This window comes from Hyperolius riggenbachi, chromosome 6, assembly GCF_040937935.1.
Source record: "Hyperolius riggenbachi isolate aHypRig1 chromosome 6, aHypRig1.pri, whole genome shotgun sequence".
Taxonomy (NCBI): domain Eukaryota; kingdom Metazoa; phylum Chordata; class Amphibia; order Anura; family Hyperoliidae; genus Hyperolius; species Hyperolius riggenbachi.
The window spans coordinates 92,196,112-92,222,357 of NC_090651.1; the positions used below are offsets into that span (position 1 = coordinate 92,196,112).

The 26,246-nt window shown below is 43.4% G+C and overlaps 1 protein-coding gene across 9 annotated transcripts in view; it reads left to right on the forward strand.

Moving 5' to 3' along the window:
• RASAL2 (RAS protein activator like 2) overlaps positions 1-26,246 on the forward strand; it is a 476,310-nt gene that overhangs the window by 330,549 nt on the left and 119,515 nt on the right. Inside the window, exon 1 of one of the 9 annotated variants that reach the window (XM_068239657.1) lies at positions 20,237-20,273. The exons of the other annotated variants lie outside the window; for them this stretch is intronic. Within the exon in view, the coding sequence (XP_068095758.1) occupies positions 20,252-20,273 (22 nt within the window). The 5' untranslated portion in view covers positions 20,237-20,251. Of the gene's footprint in view, positions 1-20,236; positions 20,274-26,246 lie in introns of those variants that run through there. 9 annotated transcript variants of the gene reach the window in all.

The following is a 26,246-nucleotide window of genomic DNA, read 5'->3' on the forward strand; positions in this document are numbered from 1 at the left end:
CTAGACCTCTGCCTAAGGCCTCGTTCAGACTATACACGCTGCCGTGCGCATTTTGGCAGCGCGTATAGTGTGCGACGCACAAGAATGGTAGAAGGGCTTAGACAGCCCTTCTACCGGTCCCATCATATGCGCTGCGTGGCAGCGCGATTGCGCTATCGCGTGCTGCACGCATTTTTGGTAATCGCAGCGCAGATCCTATTCATTGTAATGAATGCGATCTGCAGCGCAGCGCATAGGAGCGCAGATGGCGTGCGATCGGACGCGTTGCGTTCCAATCGCACAGCCATCTGCGCTAAATGATGTGAACGAGGCCTAATTGTAAATACATGTTGGACATTGTAATGTTCTGTGCAGTATATTCCAGAAAGTATATAATAGGTCCTTGCACCTTTTCTCTATAATTCAACATAGTTACACGATTACATTTTTCTGTAGGATTCCTGACCCAGGCACCTGTTTTATTATACTAGTTTACCACACCTGCTTAGTCTGACTTCTGATGTTACAGAGCAGATGGGATAGTTATTTACTAGAACAGAGAGCGTGACTCTGGCTTACTAATTGCAACCTCCGGTGGTATGCAAGCAAAGATGCACATAGATAAAGTTCCCTCGAATTGTTACAGAGAAGGCATAGATTTACTTTTAGGCCAGAAACCCACTAGGAGCGATTTCTAATCGCAGGTGATTTGAAAAAGCTCTTGCTAAGGCTATGGGGGAGTTTTATAAAATCACATCGCTCAAGTAGGATCACACCCATAGCATTACATTAGCAAGAGTTTTCAAATCGGAAATCACTCAGAAAACCACTCCTAGTGGGTTCCTGGCCTTACAGCTACTGTGCAGCCGCCTAGAGTAAAGGTGCCCATACACTCGTCAGATTGGCAGCAGATAGATCATCAGATGCATTTCTTATCTATCTGATGCGTTTTTAGAACATTTTTTACCAGGATAGAATTCCAATAGATTTCAGTTTGAAATCTATTGAAATTCGATCTGATGGCATTTTTTTGCCATCAGATTTCCATTAAGGCCAATGCAAACTGATAAGCAATCTCATCAGATCGACCTAAATTTTCCACCCTGCAAGTTCGATGGAAATCCATCGAAATCGATAGAAATCGGCCATCGATTGGTCGATTGGCCAACCGATTTGCAAACGATCGGTCGATCAATCGGGATCGATTGGTCGGCCAGAAAATCGGCTGAGTGTATGGACCCCTTAAGTTAAAGGAGCACTATCGCAACAACAACAAAAAAAACCCACACATAACTCCCAGATTAAAACCATTTCACCTCGAAGGGTTTTTAAAAAGTAATGAAAATGTATTTCATTTATCTATGGGAAGGTGTATAATAGGGTATTTGGATGTGGTTTTACTTTTTGTCCACAAGATGGAGATACAGAGTTTGTGTGTTCTAAAAATAGAAACAGAACCAAGTGTTTGTATTTGTTTATATTTGTGTAAATACAGGGACCTAGATTCTCGTGCTGGGGGAGGTGAAATTAAAATGTGCTATAAATTATTTTTCTCGTATGTTCCTGTTTACAGTAAGCAGTAAAAACCGGACCATTAAAACATTAGGGATCTTTGCCAGTAGGTTACACGTCCACTAGAAGCATGCAAATCACATTTGATTTTTTGTATGTGAAATTCGCATGCGTAATTGCGTACTCGTGTATGCAATTTTTGTATGCAAATTAGCATGCGCATTCACACAAACTTTTTTGGGTGCGATTTTAACAAAGGAAGTTCTATTGTTACTATTGATCGTGTATGCAAACACGCACACCAAAACATTGCACAGTGCACACTATTTTCCTGCATGGTTGTTAATTTATTTTAATTATTTTTACTTCACGTTTAGTGAAAACAAGCCCATAGGAAATCATTGCTGTGCAAATTAGTGTGCTGAGAAAAAGAGTACAAATTTGCACCTAGAGGCCCCGACTTTGACTGCAGGTTATTACAATCTCTATTCAGAACTATTACAACTTTCCCTTTCATTCACAATGAATCATTAATCGTATAACTGGGTGAGAAATGATCTGAATGATCTTCTGCGTTTTGTTTATGAATGTAATGCTTGATGCTCTGTAGAGGTGGCATATAGTCTAGTCAGAAGGAGTTTTCATGGAGTATCATGTCAGCATTGTTGTCCCTAGCCCAAGTACTGATGTCTTCCAACACTTACTTCTGCATCATAGGGCTGTGTGCCAGGCATACATTGCCGTCTCCCCGGTGAAGTTAAGATGTGTTCTCATCTGGAAAGAAAGAGGCTGGGCTGTTATAACACATAACAGAAATAGGTTTCTGCTCCCTGTGTAGCTCCAGCACTGTGCAGAACTAGCAAAGCACAGGATTGTGTACATCCTCCTCCACCAGCACCCCCCTGCCTACTACTCCCACTGGGCATAAGGACCGGAAGCCGGGCTGGGCATCCAACCAGTACAGTTTATTTTGCTTCTGATGAGAGAGCACTGGAATAGTCCATAATGTCGCTTTTGGCACTTAACTGCCTGTTCCATTATTGCCGATCAATGCAGCCGTCACACACTAGGTAGGGGTTGCAAGGGGGGTGGAAAGAAAGCTTGAGGAAAGGAGGGAGGCAAGGATCATCCAGTGCTTCCTAATCAGAGATTGATGAACCTGCCTGTGTAGAAGGGGAAGGAGCCTTGCAAGGAAGGATGCTCCAGCCCATCACAGGCTGCACGGGGAGGATTGTGCTGCTGATGCTGCTGCTGGTGGCCGCTGGTAGCACTTGCGAGAAATTGCTTGACCCAGCATTTTCATGCTTGATGAATGGGAACGTTTAACAATATCTTCCTTGAGCTCACAGAACTGAATTTGCGCTCATTTAAGCTTTTGTTTTCTGATTGGAAGATGAGAAAAAACCCAGCAGCCTCGCCTCATTCATGAGGCCATTTACCCCCCGCCGTGCCATCAATCTCTTCTGCATGACAGAACAGTTAAACAAGGCCTAGCCCTGTTGAGCTGGCAGGAATGCGGTGGGACCCCTAGACTTTGCATTACAATCCAGATTTGTTCCCCCCCTGATCTGAAGAGCTTAAGGTTAGGACAGAGTCTTGGACTTGTGCACCACGTGGAGAAGTTCTCAGCTAGAAACATGAGCTTCCTCTCTCCTGGCGATGGAGAGTGGCTGGACAGCAGCACTGAAGAGGAGAGGAGTCTTCTGTCATTCCTCGGTAGGGTCATTTCCTTGAAGCACTTCTGCCTCTTTGCTTTCAGAATGTGTCTGTCTGTGTTTGTCTGTTGTTAGTTCTTCTTGCGTGCGTCTTGGAGAAGACACAGTAAGTTGATATTTTTTTCTGTGGGTTGGTGCCTTCACATTGTTTAGTGTATCTTGGACCAAACATAGAAATAGGGCAGTGTATCCTGATTGCTTTTCTTAGTAGAGAAATGCTGTTTGATGAGTGAACTGTTCTGTTGTGTTTTACAGCCCTGGATCTCAAATACAGATCAGTATAGGATGGGAAAGTATACAACGCCTAGGGCATGCCATTGCTCTGCTATTTGTATAGCCTGTACATGTGTCTTGCAAGTACTTAGTAGAGTGTTGTATGTATTTATCACCTGTCTAATTGAGGGTTGAGCAAACTACCACCCAACCAATCACTGTTATTTATGCAACTTCACTTTTGTCCTGAAGGAGCCTGAAGATGATAAAATGTGGGCACTAATAATATAATTTGCCAAACGAACGTTTACAAATGATTCTTCTTATGAACGATTGAAAACTAGGATCAATGTCATTAATCTGATCAGATTGATTAGGGGATTTTTGTCCATTAGTGGTCCCAATTATAATTTCTGATCATTCCTATGAAGAATTATTTATAAATGATTGTTCTACAAATTGCATCATTAGTGGCTACCTCAACTGTTTATGCCGGTGCCATTTTATTTCTAGTACTTGTATTTATGGTTTATTGATATTACAAAAAGTTTGCAAGATTTTATTTTCCTCCACCAGTTCCAGAAAAAAAAAACTGTCACCTCTCTTAAAGGGGAACTGAAGAGAGAGGTATATGGAGGCTGCCATGTTTATTTCCTTTTAAGCAATACCAGTTGCCTGGCAGCCCTGCTGATCCTCTGCCTCTAATACTATTAGCCATAGACCCTGAACAAGCATGCAGCAGATCAGGTGTTTCAGACTTTAAAGTCAGATCTGACAAGACTAGCTGCATGCTTGTTTCTGGTGTTATTCAGATACTACTGCAGAGAAATAGACCAGCAGGGCTGCCAGGCAACTGGTATTGATTAAAATGAAATAAATATGGCAGCCTCCGTATACCTCTTACTTCAGTTCCCCTTTAACAGCCAGAAAAAGCCACATTGCTTTGGTGGCCTGAATAATGCATTGTGTGGAAGTTTGGCTATTGTTGCCCGGAATGATTGTTGGTGATAGTTTTCAAGTGACAGCTTTACAGACACTGCTGGGCCACTACTACTCACCCTGACCTGTTCTAAAGAGAGAGGAGGGATGGCAGATGACGCCCCCCTGCAAGCACTACAAAGTTACTACAACAGTAGCAAACAGACACAGTGGATCATTATTGTCAATGACATTGTGGGACACGGCCTGTTCTTATTCTTGTCACCCAGTCACAAACAATCATCAGACATGTATGCCCCTTCCTCATAAAATACAGACATTTACAGACAGACTGCTTTATACATCGACTGCATATTTTACAAATGTGGCTTAAAAGAAACACTCAACATGTTTCCTTTAATCAAATGATGGTATCAGGTGTCGCTATTCATGAAGTGTTACTATACTGGACTTTTTATATATTCGAGGACCTTTCACCACTTATTCTACCAAAAACTCTCTCAGTTTACACAGAAGTAAGGAGTCTGCTTGGATTTGTGGTGAAATGCCTTGTCTGATGATTGAGAAGGCCTTGTTTGATTTCACTTGCTTCACTTGCATACACCTATACAGTCCAGTTTCTGGTGTCTCTCCAGCAGAAGGGGAGGTTTGTAATGGTTTGATTATCATGTGGTTATCCAGTACAGGAAATGTGTGTTGTCCATAGTAACAAGTCATTTGTATATCATGCTCTGATCTGTACGAGAATGACAGGAGGAATATTTCTACCTGCCAGCCACATCTCTCTTCTTTTGTTTTATAAAGGCGGCCAGCTAGAACTACACTGATATTATCCAACATCTGTGTGTTGCTTGTGTGTACAGAGTTCTATCATTTACAACAACAACAAATAACATTTGTAAAGCGCTTTTCTCCCATGGGACTCAAAGCGCATAAGCATGGCTCCGACCATCGTGGTAAATGGGAAGAATTTTATAAGTCTGGAAATGCCAGGCTAAACAGGTTACATTTGTTCAGTGGTCATACGGCTGTATCAGTCATTAGAGGTGACTCTGCCTGCGAGAATAGTATGGAGAATAACTTTTTTCAGATTAATATTCTATGATCCAGCATGTGTCTGTACGGTAGTCTAATGCCTTTTTGATGGTGGTAGTCTAGACATTTTATTTCAGTTGTAGAGCGATAAATCATAACCCCTGTGACCTTTTTTTTTTGTTTCTGTTGGGGTGATTTTTCCTGCAGTTCTCGTTTTAGTGGCAGCTGGTGATAAAATGAGGTAATTCAAAAATATTATAGTTGTCTAGAGAATGGTTCTTGGAGATCAAAACTCTAGACTACTGGCCATCTATGTCAAACTGGAAAAAACACCCCTAAACAATGGAAAGGGTGTTTGCACCATTTGTCATGAACACACAGTGCTGATGCTTCTTGTTTACATAGACAATATGAAGTCCTCATTTGCCTTGTGGCAGAAATATAATGTGTGTAATGGTATCCGTTAGATTTGGCTGACGTTAGCTGTGTCAATAAAATGCTTAGGGATTCCCTTCACTTTCAAGAGCTGAAGGATTACTCTGCTAGAGGAACTAACATTCTTGTAGAACACAAATGTGGTGATATTTCCTGGAACTTCTAGTTTGAACATCAAGGCAAGCCTGACTCTGAGGAAGACTGTAATTCATACCTAAATTGATGGTCCTGTCTAGGAGAACTCATGGAGAAGCACATGATTTGATCAGCTGATACATTTGCAAATCTCTGATTTGCTGTGATCACATCCTGCTTTAGCACATGAACATAACTAGCAAATTAGAGGCTTACATATCTGTTAGGCCCGGTTCACATTAGCGTTCGCTATCCGGATTTTCCGGATCTGAAACGGAACGTACGTTCCGCATAGCAATGTAAAGTCTATGCGGACGTTCACACGCGTCCGTTCCGTACAGTACGGAGCCAGATCGGATCCGGACACTTTTCCAACATGGGTTATTTTTGGGGTCCGGCTCTCCGGCCCACGCACCCGGACCGGAGCCGGACCTGAGCCTGACAGCATCATCAGGAACACAGAAACCAATGGGGAACGGAAGGCACAGAACACACTGCCTACAAAAACCTGACGTTCTACCCCACTTCCTATGCGTATGCAAGCGGCCATTTCGGATTGGGGACACATGGGCCAAGCATGTCTGGAGTGGAGCAGCAGTGACAGACGTGCTGGAGCTGTTTGGCAGAATGTCGGAGGTGGAGGTGAGGCCTACAGCGGAGGAACCTGATTCTACAGGTGCACCTTCTGCTGACCCCAACATTTTTTTTTTTCAAATTTCGCTATTTTTTGCCCACGGATCCGGATGGCAGCCTGATGCATGCCTGATACAAACGGACCGGATCCGGATCGGAACCGTACGGTTCTGATCAGGATCAGGTCAGGATCCGATCAGGATCCGATTAGGATCCGGTCCGTTTATTTGCCAAAACGCAAGTGTGAACGGGGCCTAAGTCTCTGATGACCTGACTTAACTGATCACATGCCTCTCCATGAGTTCTCCTAGATATGACCATTACAAATGTCTTCTAGTCTGGTTTTAAATAATAAAAAAAATGGCAGTCATTCACTATGTGGGTTTCTTGTGGGATTTTTTTGTGAATCAATCTCACTGTACCAATGACATATTTTCTTAATGTGCCCATACACTGCCAGATGGGTCAGAAGATTCCACCATCAAATAGATCCCTCTTTGATCAGACCTCAGAGGGATCACCTGTCCAAAAAAACAACAGCAGCATACTGGTTACACTCAAATGCAACACGGCAAACAAAAAAGACATGGAAATGGACATGTATGAATGGACCTATAGTAAAACATACTCCCTTTTTGCGTCTCCCTTGGTCCACTTCTGCCCGCCCTGAGAAATGTTATAGTAACAGACCTGGTAGGAACTGGCCCTAAAGGTTCCAATTGAGGGTGCAATTTTTCTTTTTATTGTTTTTAGCAGATCATATTTTTGGTAAGCTCATTCAGTTAAAAAAAGAGATCATACTTAATACATTCAAAGCACTAAAGAATCAAAACTATTCCCGATATCACAACCAGTTTCTGTGAAAGAAAAATCCTCCACTGCTGTTGCTTATCTTTTAGAGCAGTGAGGAAGTTCTGAGTTCATATCCACTTTAAGGCTAATTTCACACCAGGACGTTGCGTTAGAGGGGGCGTTAAGGTCGCATAACGTCCCCCTAACTCAACGCCTGGAGGGGCTGGATCTGGACGTCAGAGTGAGCCGCGTTGTGCAGCTCACTCTGGCGTCAGTGATGCCGTGATGCGTACTCTTGTGCGCATGCGGCATCACGTGGTCCCGCCGGCCAATCGCCGCACAGAGCGGCTGCTCCAGGAAGTAAACACTGCACGTCATAACGTGCAGTGCATATTAATTAGCCATGTGCCTGGCCGCTCTCCGCTCCTCCCCAACATTACTGAGCATGTGCAAGCAGCGCGGCTCAGCCGCGTCCAAAGTACTGCATGCAGTACGTTGTCTTGTGACGCAGCGTTACAATGTAACGCAACGTCCGCACTGTGAACAGCCCCATTGATTTTTCATTACTGTGCGGTGGGCTGTGTTACAGGCTGCTCTAACGTGCGCCTGTAACGTCCCACTGTGAAACCAGCCTAAAAGACAACTGTAGTGAGAGGCATATAGAGGCTGCCATATTGATTTTCTTTTAAGCAATACCAGTTGCCTTGTAGCCCTGCTGCTCTATTTGGCTGCAGACGTCTCTGACTCGCACCAGAAACAGGCATGCAGCTAATCTTGTCAGATCTGACAAAAAAGTCAGAAACGCCTGATCTGCATATTCTTGTTCAGGGTATATGGCTAAAAGTATTAGTGGCAGAGGATCAGCAGGGCTGCCAGGTAACTGGTATTGCTTAAAAGGAAATAAATATAGCAGCCTCCATATACCTCTGACTACAGTTGTCCTTTAAGGAACAGGGTAATACGATCAGTTTTTGATACATTTTAATGTAATTAAAAATATAATCATTCGCTAAAAATTGTACTGTTAATAAGCACCTTTACACTCAAACTATTTTCTGCCTTTAATAGTTAGCATTTCTTGGGAGTTTTTTTACTCTTGATGAGAAATCTGCTTGCAGCTTATTATGGAGAACAGAACTTGCAGGTTTCTGGAGCTGTTAAAACAGATTTTACTAATGTGAACTGCATGACATAAGTGATAATGTAGTCGCTCACATGATATTTTTTTTTAGAATCCAGCATAGCAGCACTGTACTCATCCAGGAGATATAATTCATCCTTTAAAGGACAACTGTAGTGATCAGAATACAGAGGCTGACATGTTTATTTCCTTTTAAACAATACCAGTTGCCTGAGACCCTGAACAAGCATTCAGCAGATCAAGTGTTTCTGACATTATTGTCAGATCTAACACTATTAGCTGCATGCTTGTTTCTGGTGTTATTCAGACATTACTGCAGCCAAATAGATCAGCAGGACTGCCAGGCAACTGGTACTGCTTAACAGGAAAGCCTCATTATTCTTCTCACTACAATTGTCTTTTAAAGGAACCCTCTGTTGGAAGACATTGAAAGGCTGCTATTGCTAACCCCATTCTAAATAATCCTGGTAATCCTGACAATACTTGGCTTTGGTACTTGCTGTCTCTTAGATCTAGAGCAATCATAAAAAATGAATAATTCCCACAATATTTTGCCTGGGTCACATGAATGCCAATTGTGATCTACCACTGCATCCCATCCACCACTGCATATTCCCTTTGTAATGTTTGTGTCAGGCTCCTCCTGCTTCTCAAAAAACTAAAACTTTTAATTGGTTCTTCCCTCATCTTCCCCCACCCCTCTCCTCAAATTGGCTTAAAACTATGGTAGGGTCCAGCTTGGGAACAGTTTGTCACATGACTATGGTGTCTGTGTAAGATATCAGCTTAGTATACATGCACAATAATACTACACGCAAGGTAATGAAACCTATGCCATGCTGGAGAGTGGCAGGCATGTCTGTTTATTACTCAGGCAGTAAGTGTTGTATATCCTTTGAGATTCTGCAAGCAGATGCTTGTTTTGGTACTTTTCTTCCATGGGCAAGGCTGTGGGCACCGAGATTGCCACCTTATAGGGCAAAAAGATACATCCCTCTCTTTGATTTAACTCTGATCAGAGTGATCAGCGAGGCATCTGTTTCTACCACACACAATGCATCAGTTTCCAAGTGATTGAATCTGCCAGGAATCCAACATGAAAATGATAAATGGCTACCTTTAGGTGAAACATCTGATGCCTTTGCATGCCTGTTGTAATTTGACTACCTGTAAGAGAACAGGTGTTAGTGTGTGACCAAAGGTTTCCGTAATGAGTAATATAAGATAAGCAAGCTAATTAGATGATCCAATGTTTAATATTGTGTGCTTAGAAAACAGGCAATGGTTTTTCATTACCTGACTAATGTTTCCATGTGCTTGGGTTCAGCTGTTCTTTTGTTACATTTGTATCATGTAATCAGTTACAAATGTTTCCCATCAAATGCACAAATTGTAACTTGTGCTTACCCAGTGCAGCATCAGTCCTGCTTGTATCCAGCAGATGGCAGCCTGTGCAGCAGCTCATGTAAATGTTGTGCTATTTCTGAGATTTATTTGCAGTGCATGATGGGAGCTGGTTTAGCATCAGCTGAAGAGTGGTTTTACCCAAAATCATACCACGTTTTCCTGTAGCAGACTAGATATGGTTAAAGTAGCTTCATTGTTAAGCTGGCCATGCAGTAACCCAGTTATACGCGATTGACATCTGGCACAATTTTTGCATTCAGTCAATGGATTAGTGATCAAATAGTCACAAAAAAATACACTACTCATAAGCTGTATGTAGACTTTTAGTGGAATATCAATATGATATTGATCTATATGTATTTTGATCACTCTAAACTCTTGTTCGAATTGATCTTATATTGATTGAAACTGAGCAGAACACAAGCCGATTCCTGTTCAAGCGACCACATTTTCTAACATTACAGTTACAGCCACACTGTACAGCGATTCTCTCTCAATTCGATTCACCATTATTTTTCCTTTTAAACAATACTGGTTGCCTGGCAGTCCTGTTGATCTCTTTAGCTGCAGTGGTGCACACATCACCGGGGAAGGGAACTACGAAACAGTGGTATGTGGATACTGTGGGTACATGCCTCTCTGCCCAGTTTCATGTTGGGTTTACTTTAACCCATTAGCAGATTCAGGCCTTTTGCACACTACATGCGATTCAGATTTGCGATTTGTAATCGATTTTCACATTTGATTCAGATATCCGATTTTTAATCGCTACGGCATGCTCCGTTTTTTCTGCGTATTTCTTTTCATAGCATCCAGGGAAAATCGCAAATCGGATTTGCAGTGTGCAGGGGGCCTGAAAGGAATTATCTCATTTGAGATAAGTTCACTGCTTTTGACAGCCAGCAGATCTTGCTGTAAATTCTGCCAATGCTTTGCTCTCTCTCTGCTAGCAAAGGATATGGAAACTGACAGCTGAAGTCCTCTGTTATTGTCTCACACTGCCCCCTAGTGACAAGTGGCCATCAACACACATTACAGCAGTACTAATTAGTAGCAAGGAAATGTAACAAATAAGGAAAAAAAATTGGCCTAGAGCACTTGCAAGCCTCTAAATAATTTGGCTGCTAAAGGGTTAAAAATGCAGTCCTTCAGAAATAATCAGAGGTAGAGACTGATCCACCTTGTAGCCAGCTGGCTGACTCACTTGTATGAAAAGGTAAAACACCTGAGAAACAGATTATAACAGCTTCAAGAGGAAGGCTGGTATTGTTAAAGGGGACTAAGCACCCTTTCTTTCCCTGGAATTTCTCCTACTTTGTAATAGCTATAGGAACTGCCATGTTCCCCTACTCCCCTTCTCCTAGTCCTTATTTACAGAAGTCACATACGCTATCTAGTTAAGTTCTTTAAAGAAGTTGTCCGAATTACCCACCCCCCTTTGTTGATGAAAAGGTATTGTTTACTTCTTGCTAATGGGTGCAATAAAATAATTACTTAAATGGAACCTAAACTGAGAGGGATGTAGATTTTTACTTTTAAACAATACCAGTTGCCTGGCAGCCCTGCTGATCTCTTTAGCTGCCGTAGTGGCTGCATCACACACTTGAAACATGCATGTGGCTAATCCAGTCTGACTTCAGTCAGAGCACCTGATCTGCATGCTTGTTCAGGGGCTTTGGCTGAAAGTATCCGATACATAGGATCAGCAGGATAGCCAGGCAACTGGAACAATCCATATCCTTCTCAGTTTAGGTTCCCTTTAAGTCCTTATCAGCCCTGAAACCTCTGAGGGAGGCCCGTCCAGCTAAAGTAGGCTTATAAAACCAAACTAGAAATAAAGCTAAACTATAAATGTAAAATAAAAGGTAAAATTACATTTTTTTAAAATATGAGACACATTGTTGGCGTGCATTTTTAATGTGCTGTTAAGATCCCCTGGGTGCTAAAAATGGAGCTTGGTTCATTTTAAAAACATAAAACTGCTCAACACACCAGGAGGTGGATAATACCTTATGAAGATCCATGTAAACTGCATTATTGATAACAGAAATGCCATTTCTAATCTTTTTCTAAAGCAGATTGCACGCAAAAGAAAATGGTAGCATATTTATTTAACACACCCCTGAGTTCTCTTATCAGCTCTTTTGCAAGGACTGACAACAGAGCTGTTTATGTGCTCTGCACTGTCTGCAGAGACCTAGCTGTTTGACACTATAGAAAAACTGAAAAGTAAAGATGCATCGGATGTGTAGATTCATAAGGCATCTTAACAAAAACAGCTGGGCTTAATGTCATTTCTCCATTAAGTGATTCCTATGGGTTTCATGCAAGTGTGAGCTGTCCCTTTTAATAAAGCTCTAGGAGACTGAAGTGATGGGGTATTGCTGCTCGTGTCAGAACATCACCTGACAAGCGGAAATATGATTTCATGCGGCTGCGGGAAGCACATGTCTCTGCTCACTTCTACATCCTGAGACTTTAATCACAAATAATTACATCTTTTACACTGTTCTGTGATGTCTGCATAGAATATTTATAAGGAGCCTCCAGAAATTAGACCTCTTAAACACACACCAGGGGCCCAGATTTGCATTTGAGGATATATAGGTGTATTTATCTGTGTGTGTGTGTGTGTGTGTGTGTGTGTGTGTGTGTGTGTGTGTGTGTATATATATGTATGTATGTATGTATGTATGTATGTATATATATATATATATATATATATATATATATATATATATATATATATGCGAAAGTGTGGGCAACCTTGTTAATCGTCATGATTTTCCTGAATAAATCGTTGGTTGTTACGATGAAAAATGTCAGTTAAATATGTCATATAGGAGACACACAATGATATTTGAGAAGTGAAATGATGTTTATTGGATTTATTGGATTTATAGAAAGTGCACAATAATTGTTTAAATTAAATTAGACAGATGCATAAATTTGGAAACTGTTGTCATTTTAATAATTCCAAAACCTTTAGAACTAATTATTGGAACTCAAATTGACTTAGTAAGCTCAGTGACCCCTTCCCTACATACACGGGTGAATCCAATTATGAGAAAGAATATTTAAGGGGGTCAATTGTAAGTTTCGCTCTTTTAATTTTCTCTGAAGAGTAGCAACTTGGGGGTCTGAAAACAACTCTCAAATTACCTGAAGACAAAGATTGTTCACCATCATATTTTAGGGGAAGGATACAGAAAGCTGTCTCAGAGATTTCAGCTGTCTGTTTACACAGTTAGGAACATATTGAGGAAATGGAAGACCACAGGCTCGGTTCAAGTTAAGGCTCAAAGTGGCAGACCAAGAAAAATCTCGGATATACCGAAGCGAAGAATGGTGAGAACAGTCGGAGTCAACCCACAGACCAGCACCACAGACCTACAACATCATCTTGCTGCAGATGGAGTCACTGTGCATCATTTAACCATTCGGCACACTTTACACAAGGAGATGCTGTATGCGAGAGTGATGCAGAAGAACCATTTTCTCTGCCCACAGCACAAACAGAGCCGCTTGAGGTATGCTAAAGCACATTTGGACAAGCCAGCTTCATTTTGGAATAAACTAAAATTGAGTTATTTGGACATAACAAGGGGGAATATTGTAAAAGTTGAGGGGCGCATGGATTCCACTCAGTATCAGCAGATTCTGGAGACCAATGTCCATGAGTCGGTGACAGCTGAAGCTGCGCCGGGGCTGGATCTTTCAACAAGACAACGACCCTAAACACTGCTCAAAATCCACTAAGGCATTCATGCGGAGGAACAAGTACAACGTTCTGGAATGGCCATCTCAGTCCCCAGACCTGAATATAATTAGAAATCTGTGGTGTGAGTTAAAGAGAGCTGTCCATGCTCTGAAGCCATCAAACCTGAATGAACTAGAGATGTTTAATAAAGAGGAATGGTCCAAAATACCTTCAACCAGAATCCAGACTGTCATTGGAACGTACAGGAAGCATTTAGAGGCTGTAATTTCTGCAAAAGGAGGATTTGATTTCATTTCTTTTGTGATGGCCAAATTTATGCACCTACCTAATTTTGTTTAAACAATTATTGCACACTTTCTGTAAATCCAATAAACTTCATTTCACTTCTCAAATATTGTGTGTGTCTGTCTCCTATATGATATATTTAACGGACATTTTTATTGTAGCAAACACACACTCACACTCACACACACACACTCACACACACGCACACGCACACACACACACACACTTGCTGGAAGCTAAGGGTATCTGACCGAGTAGTGGTAGGGTATCTGACCGAATAGTGGGGTGTTTTGGAAGGTAGAGTATTAGACTAGTTGGGGGGCTGGAGGTGTTGTCATATGGTACACCTTTATTATTCCTATTGGGTTTCCTGTCATGATGCTGTAGTGAGTTCCTACTTCTATAACAGTAAGGTGTATTGTATATCCTGCTTTGGTGAGTTCCCATAGGACTTGACTACTAACCCAATTACTTATTCTGTCCCCTCTCCCTTGTCTTCAGTGTTACGGTATTGTTCAGGTAATTTTAACAGGGGGACATGGTTATGGTTCAGCCAAAATCTATGTGCACGCTGGACTAAACGCGGCCAATAAGGATTGCTTTGTGGGAAGAATCTAGCGTGTGTACGGGAGCTCCTCAATGTTCCCTAAAGATCCAGCATGACGGATTTTCAGCAACGCTAACCAACCTCCAAGCTTATTGTTCTCCTACTCAACTTGCACTCCTGAGAAGTACGTATTTTGGAGCCCCTTGAGTTGCGCACAGGGTGTGCCGCTAATGGTCTCACTTGAACCTTTTGCTATAAATGCTACCATAAACACCCCACCAGCTAATGCCTAAACCCTGGTGCTTTTAAAGAACCCCCCTATTTAATGCCTAACCCACCCTTGAAACGCCTAACTGTGAATGCTACCCACTCTAATACCTAACTCTAAGATCCCCCCCCCCCCCCCGTGCGCCCACCCACCTTCCCCGTAAGTGCCTAAAACTAACCTTCAAACCCCAGTACCTAAACAACCATTAATTACTATGTAGTTGCCAATCGACTACTGGCCACATCGGATGCTTGATTCCCAATATGTAACACAGGTGTCTATAGACACTGCGGATTGTGACACGTGACTGACCTGACCCGCCCCCAGAAGCTGTTCCACCACCCACCATGCATGGTTCCTCTGTGTATTCAGCAGGTTTGCCAGCCTCTTGCAGATCTCTAGTCCCAGCAAGATCACACAGCTGGCCAGCGCCTGGAACTTCATGCAAGCTTGCTGCTCTGTGCTGTAATCTGTGACAAATTAGTTGACAGTTCATACAGTTGAGTATTTGATTAGGTGAAGAAAGAGAAGTAGAACAGCTTGCACAAAATGTCAGGTACAGCAACCATTTCACGTAAAATAAGGTCAGATTTAACAAGGACCGATCAGTCACTAACTAGGAAAGCTTTGAAAGTAGACAAGGCCTTTCCATTGATTGCCTGATGCACTGGAGAACATAAATATTGTAACATGACATTTTCAGTGACCTTACTACCATTAGTGATTTCAGTATACATCATAGACATGCTAGTGCAAGCCTTCTCAAACGCCATCACACGTTTCCCCTATATCTATGTAAACCATTTTTTATTTCATTTTCACAACCACAGCAAAAAAAAAAAAAAAAAAAAAAAACTTTGGTTGCTATGGGCAAAACTAACTGTTTTCCATATCCTTTTCTGGTGCTTGAACTGACCTAAGACACATTGAAACCAGGAATTAATATTAACCCAACCCTTAAAGAGAACCTGAACTAAAAATGAAAAGTCAAAATAAACATACTGTAAACACGTCATACTTGCCTCCTGTGCAGTCTAGTCATAAATCTCTTTCTCCAGGCAACCTATTGGGCGAAAGAGCGGGGATCTCGTCCTACAAAGGGAATTGATTACCATGTCTGCTAGCTAAGTATACAAGCTTTTAGTCGGTATTTCTCCTGTCTGGCTCTCGGGGAAATTGCTGATGTTGCTGAAACCCAAGAGAAGCTGAAGATGTCTGACACTTCCGCTGCCCAGAGGATCAACTGTATACACATCACCACGGCAACAGGGACAGCCCTCTGCTGCGCATGCGCACTGTCCCAATTTGAAACCTATTGTATGGCTCTCAGAGTTACATTTTAAAATATATGGTGTTTATGGCTCTCTCAGCCAAAAAGGTTCCTGACCCCTGGTGTGGAGGCATGTAGTAACTGTTTAAGCTATACAGTGTAAAATGCTAACTGTTAACAGGTCATTATTGTACTTCTGCATTGTAGAGCCAGTCCCATACCTGCTTTCATTTTGTAGAGTACCACAGTGACCAGCGAGAGGTTGGGCTGACGTACTCTAAACATTGCAATTGTCTTAAGGCCCATACACACGTCGGATTTTTCTGAACGAAGGGTCGTTTGAACGTCCTGTCGTTCAGTCGTCCGGACGCCAAATCGGGCGTGTGTACAGTCCGTTGTTCAGGTGATAAGACTGGTTTTGAGCAATCCGCCAGGCGAAAAATCCGTTTGTATGGGCCTTTACCGACATTCACATTTTAATCCCCTTACCTGCTTCTCACCAACCTTCTAATACCCTCTTTTCCTGAAAATAAGACCTAGCTGGAATTTTGAGCATGTTGGAAATATAAGCCCTACCCCGAAAATAAGCCCTAGCGGAATTTAAAGAGTAGGAAGAGGCAGCCAGTAAGTGGGGACACAATGGTGCATTGCCAATTGGGCATCGGTCCTGTCATCCCAGCACAGAGCAAGGTTATCAGTTGTGTGCAGGGATGACAGGGCAGGTGCCTGATCAGTACAGTAGCATTCTTGCAAATCCATGAACATGACAGTACAAAGGAACAGGAAATGTTCTGCTGAGAGACACTTCCTAATAGAAATAGACATCCCCTGAAAATAAGCTCTAGCACATCTTTTAGAACAAAAATTAATATAAGACACTGTCTTATTTTCGGGGAAAGACGGTAATCATGCCAGCCTCATTATTCTCTCACCTGTCTCACACTCTCTTAACTTCTAATCCCTTCACCCACTTCACACTTGCTAACAACCTAATACCTTTGCTCTCCTCACACTCGCCAACCTCTTTATCCTCTCACTTGCCTCACACTCACTAAAGTGATGATCATGTCTAGGAGAACTCCTAGACAAACGTGATTAGTTTGGTCAGGTGATATTTGCTAGACATGATCATGTCCTAAAGCAGGGTATAATCACAGTAAATCAGAGTTTGGCAAATCTGTCAGCTGATCAGACAAGTCACATGCTTCTCCACAAGTTCTCTTAAGCCATGTACCCACAGCCAGATGGATCGGGGATCTCCGCCAATGAACAATCATGCCTCAATCCTTTTGGCCTGACCTCGAGTTAAGTTTGCGACCGCGGCCACAAAAACAATCGTTTATGCAATTGCAAAAATTACTGCGGGAGTCTATGGCGAACGGAGGGCAATTGAGCTTACTTACTAGGGGCTAAGGCTATTAATGTAGATATAAATTAAAAATCATATACAAACATACAGGAATAAGTACATTTAATTAGGAGCATCAAGGAATGTTTATCAAGCATTTATACACACATATGGCTTACTCCTAACAAATATATATGCAGCAAGGGGTTCTAGATGTGACGTAACCCACTGTAAGGGCGTACTTGACCAACTCGGCCATTAGTAAAGGTGTACGTGCTATAATATGGTTGAGAAACACTGCTATAGAAGGCACAGGCTTGCTCTTGATGTAAGCATTTTTTCTTGTGCTTAATAATTAGGATTGATTCTGCTTATTGACCAAGATTAAGTTGGATTTCGTCAAGTAAAGTGGAAAATCCTATTGGTTGATGAGGTTATGGATGGAAGAAGAGGGTAATCTATGTATTGATCCAGCAGATCATTCTCTTACCTGAATTACTTGATGTGTTCAATTTGGACCTTTCACCTCTAACGATACTGTAGCGTTTAAAGTCATCAAAACACAAGTACACACACAACTCCGATGATCCCCAGTCACAGTGTAAAAACTGGAAACTCTGCATATGCAGAAGATTTTTATTATTCTTAGATTGCTGTTCCTGTATGGTTTATGAATATCTCTTTCCGTCTCTTTTAATCAGCGTGTAGGACAGATTCTACCTTTTGTTGTTGACAGATGTTCTGGTTTCCCCTGATAGTTTGCATACCTCCTTAACATATTTTAACGGCTGCTTGGAATATTTTTGTATGTGGTGGTGTTTAGATATACAGAGCAAATTCCTTTTTAGCAGTCAGACTTGATTGGTGACTTTCTAGAGCATCTATTTCTTACAGTATCTTTACCTTTTTATCTCTTTTTTTTTTTTCTGTTCCCAAGTCCCCCCCCCCCCCCCCCCCATCCTTTTGCTGACTTGGGCATTGTGTTTAGGTTACTGTGTGATCTTATTTGTGTTCTGTTGATTGCCTTTAGTGTGCAGGTGCTGAGCCCTCCTGCTGTCTACTCCCTCCTATGCTGCAGAAGCTGACATCTCTACCTTTTTTATTAGACCTCATCTGTGTTTATCGGATGCCAGTTATCCTTTCCCTAGACTAAGTGCAGATTACAAGTCATGAAACAGAAGCCGTTGAGCAGAGCTGCATTGATTTTGCAGCAGGTGATAATGCAATAGTAGCGTGCAGCGATTCCGGGGGTGGACGGTCTGGGGAAGAAAGACATCTAATTTTGGAAGAGCAGAGATGGTATAGATTTCTTAACCCGGCATGACAGATCTGCAGCCTGCCTCCTCTTGACTCTGCAACAACTTTCCCCCTTTCTCCTTGTGGCTCTGGACGTGAGAAGATCCACAGTGCGATGTCTTGAGGAGAGAGCAAGCAATGACACAAGAGGAATCTCACGGTTAACTCTGCAAGGTGATACTCCAGCACAGCTTCTCCCTCTGCCTGCTGGGGAAAGAAATCGAGAGAGGTCCAGTGATAAGACTGGAGGAGGAGGAAGAGCCTCAGTGCCAAGCTCCAAGTATACAGTCTGAGGCCGTACCTTGACGTTAACAAACATTCCTTTCTCTGCCTGCTGAGTGAGCTGCAATTTTGCAGAGGAGGCAATTATTGTGGAAAATAGGACTATTGTGGAGTTATCCAGGATGCCATTCATGTCCTGCTCAAATCTTTATTTTGTTGGCTTTCTACCTGTCCTGGAGCTGGATTGCTTTCATTCCTGTGGAGAATGTTTCTCTGGCACTGGGGAGTCTGAGCCTTTGGAGTGGAAGGTTTCTCACAAGCCCTACTGTGAATAGCATCTTGTAGCAGGTGATACGGGGCTTGCTGTAGTACAACTTTTATAGCGCATGCTTTTGTAAAAGGCAACATCTCCGTTTTAGATTGAAGGATTGGTTACTGTGCTCATTTTATAAAGTTTTCTGCTGTTGAATTGCAGTGTTTTTGTTAGCTGTGGTTGTTTGAGGTACTTAATGATGGTCCTTTAGTTTTCAAATGTTCTTTTCCTTTTTATGGTTATTTAGGCGTTGAAAATGAGTGTCCATTAGTGTCCTTAATTTGAAGCGTGTTACTGAAGGTGGGAACAACATAAAAAAAATCAAGGAACAATGGTGTTTAGTTAGCATCTGACTAAGCTTATCATGATCCTCCTGTGGCCAAAGCAAGTTTGACATTGTAAATGACTGTTAAAGCCCTCGGTGAAGGTATTGATTGGAAACTATCAATTGCATATTAGCTAGAGCACTGTCATCACTGCATTTCAGATGTCTTATTTACTTTCCTTTTGGAGCTTGAATGGGATGATCTTGGATTATTTACTTCTTTTTACAGAGAGCAGGCCTGGCATAGGCTGGCAGCACTGTTTTTGAAAGTAGGTATTGTTTGCGTGGATTGAGTAGCTTTGATGACATTTTCTCCCTGCAAACGGCAGAGTGCTTCAGCATCTGTAAATAGCTTGATCTCTAATGAGGATGTGCCGTTGAGGCAATTGATTGAATAGCTGCAGTCGTGTGTGTGTGTATCTCCTCGCTCTCTGCACAGTGGCGGGGAAGGGGGGAGGGGGGTTGAGCGCCAGGATCATATCCAGCTTCTCTCAGAATTGGAAATAGCACGGATCCCTTGGGCTAAAAGGCCAAGATTGTTCGTATTTGCTGCGCCAGTTTCCTGAGAACAGCAGACTATGCCAGGCTGCACAGCCTCTGTGACTTCTCCGGCATTCGTGACAGCCAGTGCAGCTCTGCATAGGATGTAAAGCTACCTCCATGTGTGGCATTCTGTGTTGCATCTCAGAAGTTGGATACTGCCCAACCTATGAAGTGGAGATGGGCAGCACTTGTGATAAAGGTACGTGCAGAAATGGGCTGCTTTCCGAACTTGTGTTTTATGCTTTAAAGGTACCCGTTCTGGTTTAACTCCTTGTTCACTCACCATGGTAGAGTGAATCTCTGAACTTGCTTACTCACTCCTCTGCTATTTTGTCCCATGATACAGTTAGGGATGTATGTCTTATTACTGATACCAGTATTGCTCCTCCAAATTGGCACCCTTGTTTTTTAATTCTGTATTAAAAGTGTTTTTAGGCTTCTTAAAGCTGGTTTTGGCTAATAGTCTATTGAATGTCCATAGGAATTTGTATATCCTTTTTGGGGGCTTTTTCGGTTGCTGGGGTTTTTTTTGCTTTGTTTTTTTCTATTTGACGTACCTCAACCCAGATTTGTGTAGCAAGAGGCTTTTGTTCAACATGGCTGCTCTTCCATTGTCAAACAATTCAGCTGTTGCTTAGATAAAGTCGTACTAAAAAAACAACAAACAAACTTTACCAGATAAAATAAGGCAGAGGATGTGTGGTTAGTTTAATTTATCAGCACATCCCAGTATCTTGGCAACAGCTGTTTGTTGATGTGCCACTGCTGCTAAGCCAAAATCACTTGTTTCACACGTGAGTCTAGTTCATGATGGGCAAAACTAGTAGTGAGAAAAAAGATAATGTGATCCTTAGTCTCACCCAGGAGGCGTAATTTGGCATGCTCAGATCACGGTTTCTATCAGCTGGTCCAATTAACCAGCATCTGTAATTATTGTTCGGGGATTTACTTACTTCTCCTTCCCAGGTAGACAGCAGAAGTATTTACTTCTTCAAGTTTACCTGAAGTAACGTGTTACATGAGATAGACGTGTATCCTAATCCTCCTTAAAACTAGGCCATGCTCCTCTCCCTTTTTAGTTTTATTTTTTTCTTTTACTACGTCATGCACATATGCAGAGCGCTCCCAGCCGCGGGTGTGCAATCAAGGACGTGCGCAGCCGGGCCAGAGCTTGCGCACTTCTGCTAGGCTTGCCGGGGGGGGCATTCGGAAGAGAACAGACGGGTTTAGAGGCGAAGGGGGGAGCAGTGGGCATATGAGGACTGCTTTCTACACGTGCCTGGTCCCCCCATTTTTACAATAGGTTTCAGCTCTGGTGTCCTTTAAGAATCCAGGGCTCTAGATGACACTTTCTCTGCAGTCAGACTTCACTGGAAATAGTGCAACTCTCAGGTTGGGAACACACTTAGCAGAATTGCATGTGTTTTTCAGGAGTGTACTATTGAAAAACGCAGTGTGTGCTCCCAGCCTCACTGGTAACTTACAACTCAAATGTGGCTGAGAAAACAATATTCAAGTCCAGGGAACGCATACAAGTTCAGTAGTACAAGTAGTCCTTGACTTACAAACCGCTTGAAAATGTAACTATCTTGTTCTTTAACCTCCTTAGCGGTAGGCCTGACACTGTGTGTCGGGCATACCGCTTGCTGGCCTCAGGAGACCCCCATGGATAATTAAGGTGATCAAATTGCTGTAAAACGTTTAGCTAGCACTAGGCTAGCTAGTAAAAGTGTCCTGCTCCCCCTTCTTGCCTGCGATCCCCCCGAAACATTACCCAGCCTGGATCCAGCCATTGGCACAGCATCCTCGCACAGCTTCGGTCTCTCTATGGGCAGGAACGGGTCTGCACATGACGTTGGCGACGTCATGTGCGATCCTCCCCATAGTGAAGACCGGAGCTGTGCGGGGAGGCTGCGCTGATCTCTGGATCCAGGCTAGGTAATGTAAAAATGAGGGATCGGGGTGTCGGGCACTTGAACTAGCTAGCCTAGTGCTAGCTAAATGTTTTACAGCCATTTCATCACATTAATTAACTTTGCGGACACAAACTGGCAAAACCTCCTGAGCGGCATAACACTCAGGAGGTTAACAGTAAAAGTTTAGGTTCACTGCCTCAGGTTAAGGGAACCTGAAGTGAGTGGCATAGGGTGACTGACTTCTGTACTGATACTCTGCCACCAATAATTTACCACCAAAATAAGACCATGGGATTCCAGGAAAGTCCCATTTAGGATTATAAATATGGGTACAATTTACCTCCTTTGTTTTTGACTTTAAGCCCCATCTACACGATACGATTCTTTGTACGATTCGATTACTATTCTATTTACGATCCGATTAAATCCGCCATGTCCGATCGGGATTCGATTCGATTCGATTTGCCATTGCAAAACAATGGCAAATCGAATTGAATCGAATTGAATCCTGATCGGACATGTTGGATTTAATCGGATCGTAAATAGAATCGTCATAGAATCGTACAAAGAATCGTATTGTGTAGATGGGGCTTTAGGTTTGCTGTAGCTATTGAAATCCAGAGAGGTCTTTCACAATACAGTGCAAATACTGTATCTCTGCAGTAACATGCAGCAACCAGTCACAGACCAACTTTACTGTTACCTCAGCACTAAACGCATAGGCCTCAATTCACTAAGCATTATCTAATGTTTGATAATTTATCTTGTGAGTAAAATCTAATTTGGAATTCACTAAGGTGTTATAGATTGATCAAATGTTTTATCGATAAAATGTTCAATACATTTATAACACCTTCGTGAATTCAGCATTAGATTTTACTCATGAGGTAAATGATCAAACGTTTGATAAAGCTTAGTGAATTGAGGCCATAGAGATATAACTACACCAAAACCTCCAAGTTTTGTCTTCTGCAGTTAAAGGAGAGATCAGTTTTGCCATAAACTTTTATCAGTATTGCAAAAATGATGATTCCATATCAATATCCAGCCAGGTAAGAATCTTGAAAACTAGCTCCACACTTGTCATATGTACTCTGTGTATTCTGATAAGGAGTATTGTTGCCGTGGGACTGTCCAAATATCCCCATCTCGCTGCAGGAGTTGAGCTGCTGCACAGTGCATAGGTATTTATTCATTTACATGCAAACAGCTTGGAACTGCAGCTGCCGCATTTGTTTGGCTTATTTCCAAACTACATGCTATATGAATGAAAACGTTCAATATTACCTTCTCATTGGTAATTTCTGCTTCTTTTTGATGCTAGGACTAATTCACTCACTAGCAGCAAATGTTGTGCTTCTATTAGAGATTGAAATGGATGTTTTTCAATTGCATAGGCTAATCTCCTTGGTAATGATCAGTTCTGATATTTTTATTCTATTGATTAACACTTAGGCCTGTTTCCACACAAGGTGATCTGTAATCGTTCTTTTACACAATCAATATTTCCGATCAATTCTCTGAAAGATAATTTATTGGATGGAAATGCTTGTCCAATGTACACATGTGTACGACTATAGCATCCAATCCCAGTTTCCCTTTGACTGCACACTGGAGGGGAGCTCAGGGCACAAGGAGGGAGGGCCACATGAGTTGATCCCTGGGTGGTGCTGCTACTAAAGAAAATATTAAATTGCCATTATTTACTACCTGACACCCATTCTCACATGAACCCACACCTCCTAGTGCCTAAAAAGAAACCCCCACCCCAATCTAATGCTTAACCTAAACCCCCCAATAAGTTTTTAAAAATTCCCCCCCCCCCCCAAAAAAAAAATGCCTAACCTGTACACCCCACCCCCTGTAGGTGCTTGAAATGAAGCTCCCAAATCCCAAATGACCTCTTGCTGTAGCCAATTATTTACAACCATTAATTATGGTAGCCGATCGGCTAGTAGCCACATCTGGCACCCAACTCACCATTTGGGCGACCGATTAACAATACGTAACTCAGGCATATATTACATGCCTGCCAATCCCCACACCCAAATGAACCTCATCCTATTCAGTGGGCTGCACAAACATGATTTTTTTTTTTTTTTTATGTTTTTGCGTAGGGTTGCTTTTTGAAGGCAGCCATACCTTAAAGTGAATAAGAGATGAAGCACCCTCATGTATTTTACCATATACAATATATCAGTGGGAACATTACAGAAAACGCCTACCCTGCTCTCTGTTTCATCTTTCACTGCTCAGTCTGCTTGTTATCAGCCCTGATAAAATCCCCGACTGAGCAATTCAGTCTGGCTTTGCTCAGGAGTCATCATAGCAGAGCCAGAAGGGGGCAGGCTTGGGCTTGAAAATACATCAGAGAAGACAGACTCTGCTATAATGATTCCTGAGCAATGCCAGACTGAATGCTCAGTCAGGGATTTTATCAGGGCTGATTAGAAGAAGGCTGAACAGCGAAGGATGAAACGGAGAGCAGGGTAGGTGGTTTCTCTAATGTTCCCGCTGATCTATATGGTAAAATACATGCGGATGCTTCGTCTCTGGTTCAATTTAAGTTTTATGTTGTATATTCAAGTTCAGTTCTGCTTTGAAAATTACCTGAGGTGTGAGACCTATGAAAGCTGCCATATTTTATTTATGTTTAAACAATACAAGTTGCCTGGCAGTCCTGCTGATCTTTCTGGTTGGTATGCACTAAATCACACACTTGAAACAAGCATGCAGCTAATCTTGTCAGATTTTTTATAGACATCTGATCTGCATGCTTGTTCAGGGTCTATGGCCTAAAGTATTAGAGGCAGAGGATCAGCAGGACAGTCAGGCAGTGTGCATTATATAGAAGGAAATAAACATGTCAGCCTTCATATCCCTCTCACCTCGGTTTCCCTTAAACCACCCTGGCGGTATTGACGAGCTCAGCTCGTCCAGGAAAAACTTGCTGAAAGCGGTATTGACGAGCTGAGCTCGTCAATACCGCCAGGAAGATTTCTTGTTTCTCTTCCCCGCCGGCTGCACTTTTCCCTCATCAGAGGGATTCCCCAGGATGGCTGGATGCCTGTCAGCACGCTGTGGGTAGCGATCTGTGCTACCCACAGCATACAGAACTAGCATCTAGCCACCCTGGGAATCCCTGTGCAGCCGGCGGGGCAGAGAATGTGTGGGGCTGTGCAGGGATTCCCCTTCTTTGCCGGCGGGTGGCTGGTGCGGGGATCCTCTCTGTGCGGGGGGGGGGATCCCCGTACTGTGCATGCGGGTGACCCTTTTGTGTGTGCGGGGGGGCGGGTATCCCCTTCTATGGGGCTGGTCTTGGCCGGTCAGGGACACCCCCTTCTGTGGTGGGGGGAAGGTGGGTGTCCCCATCTATGTGGGCTGTGGGTGGCCTCTTCCTCCTCTTCCCCCATCCCTCCCTCTCTGTCCCCCGTGTCCCCCCCCCCCCCCCCCGAGTCTCCCCCCTGTCAGAAGCCCTGCTTTACTCACCTGAGGGCTTTCTCCTGCGTCGGCCGCGATGGACACCCTCCTCCTCCATCGCCGAAGTCCCGGTCTGTGTAATTACAGTACGCAGCTTGGTGACGTCACCAAGCTGCGTACTGTAATTACAGAGAACACGAGACTTCGCGATGGAGGAGGAAGTGTGCCGCTTCCGCCGCAGGAGAAAGCCCTCAGGTGAGTAGATCAGGGCATCTTACAGGGGGGAGACACGGGATGGGGGGGGGGGACACGGGGGACAGAGAGGGAGGGATGGGGGAAGAGGAGGAAGAGGCCACCCACAGCCCACATAGATGGGGACACCCACCTTGCCCCCACCACAGAAGGGGGTGTCCCTGACCGGCCAAGACCAGCCCCATAGAAGGGGATACCCGCCCCCCCGCACACACAAAAGGGTCACCCGCATGCACAGTACGGGGATCCCCCCCCCGCGCAGAGAGGATCCCCGCACCAGCCACCCGCCGGCAAAGAAGGGGAATCCCTGCACAGCCCGCATAGATGGGGACACCCACCTCCCCCCCACCACAGAAGGGGGTGTCCCCGACCGACCACGACTAGCCCCCATAGAAGGATGATACCTGCCGCCCCCCCCCCCAATGCAAACACAGAAGGGCCACCCACACGCACAGTATGGGGATTCCCCCCCCCCCCCCCCCCCCAGAGGGGATCCCCGCCGGCCACTACCAGCCAGCACAGAAGGGGAGCCCCCCCCCCACAGAAGGGACACCCGGCCACAGTTAGGGGGCATCGGGGGCAAT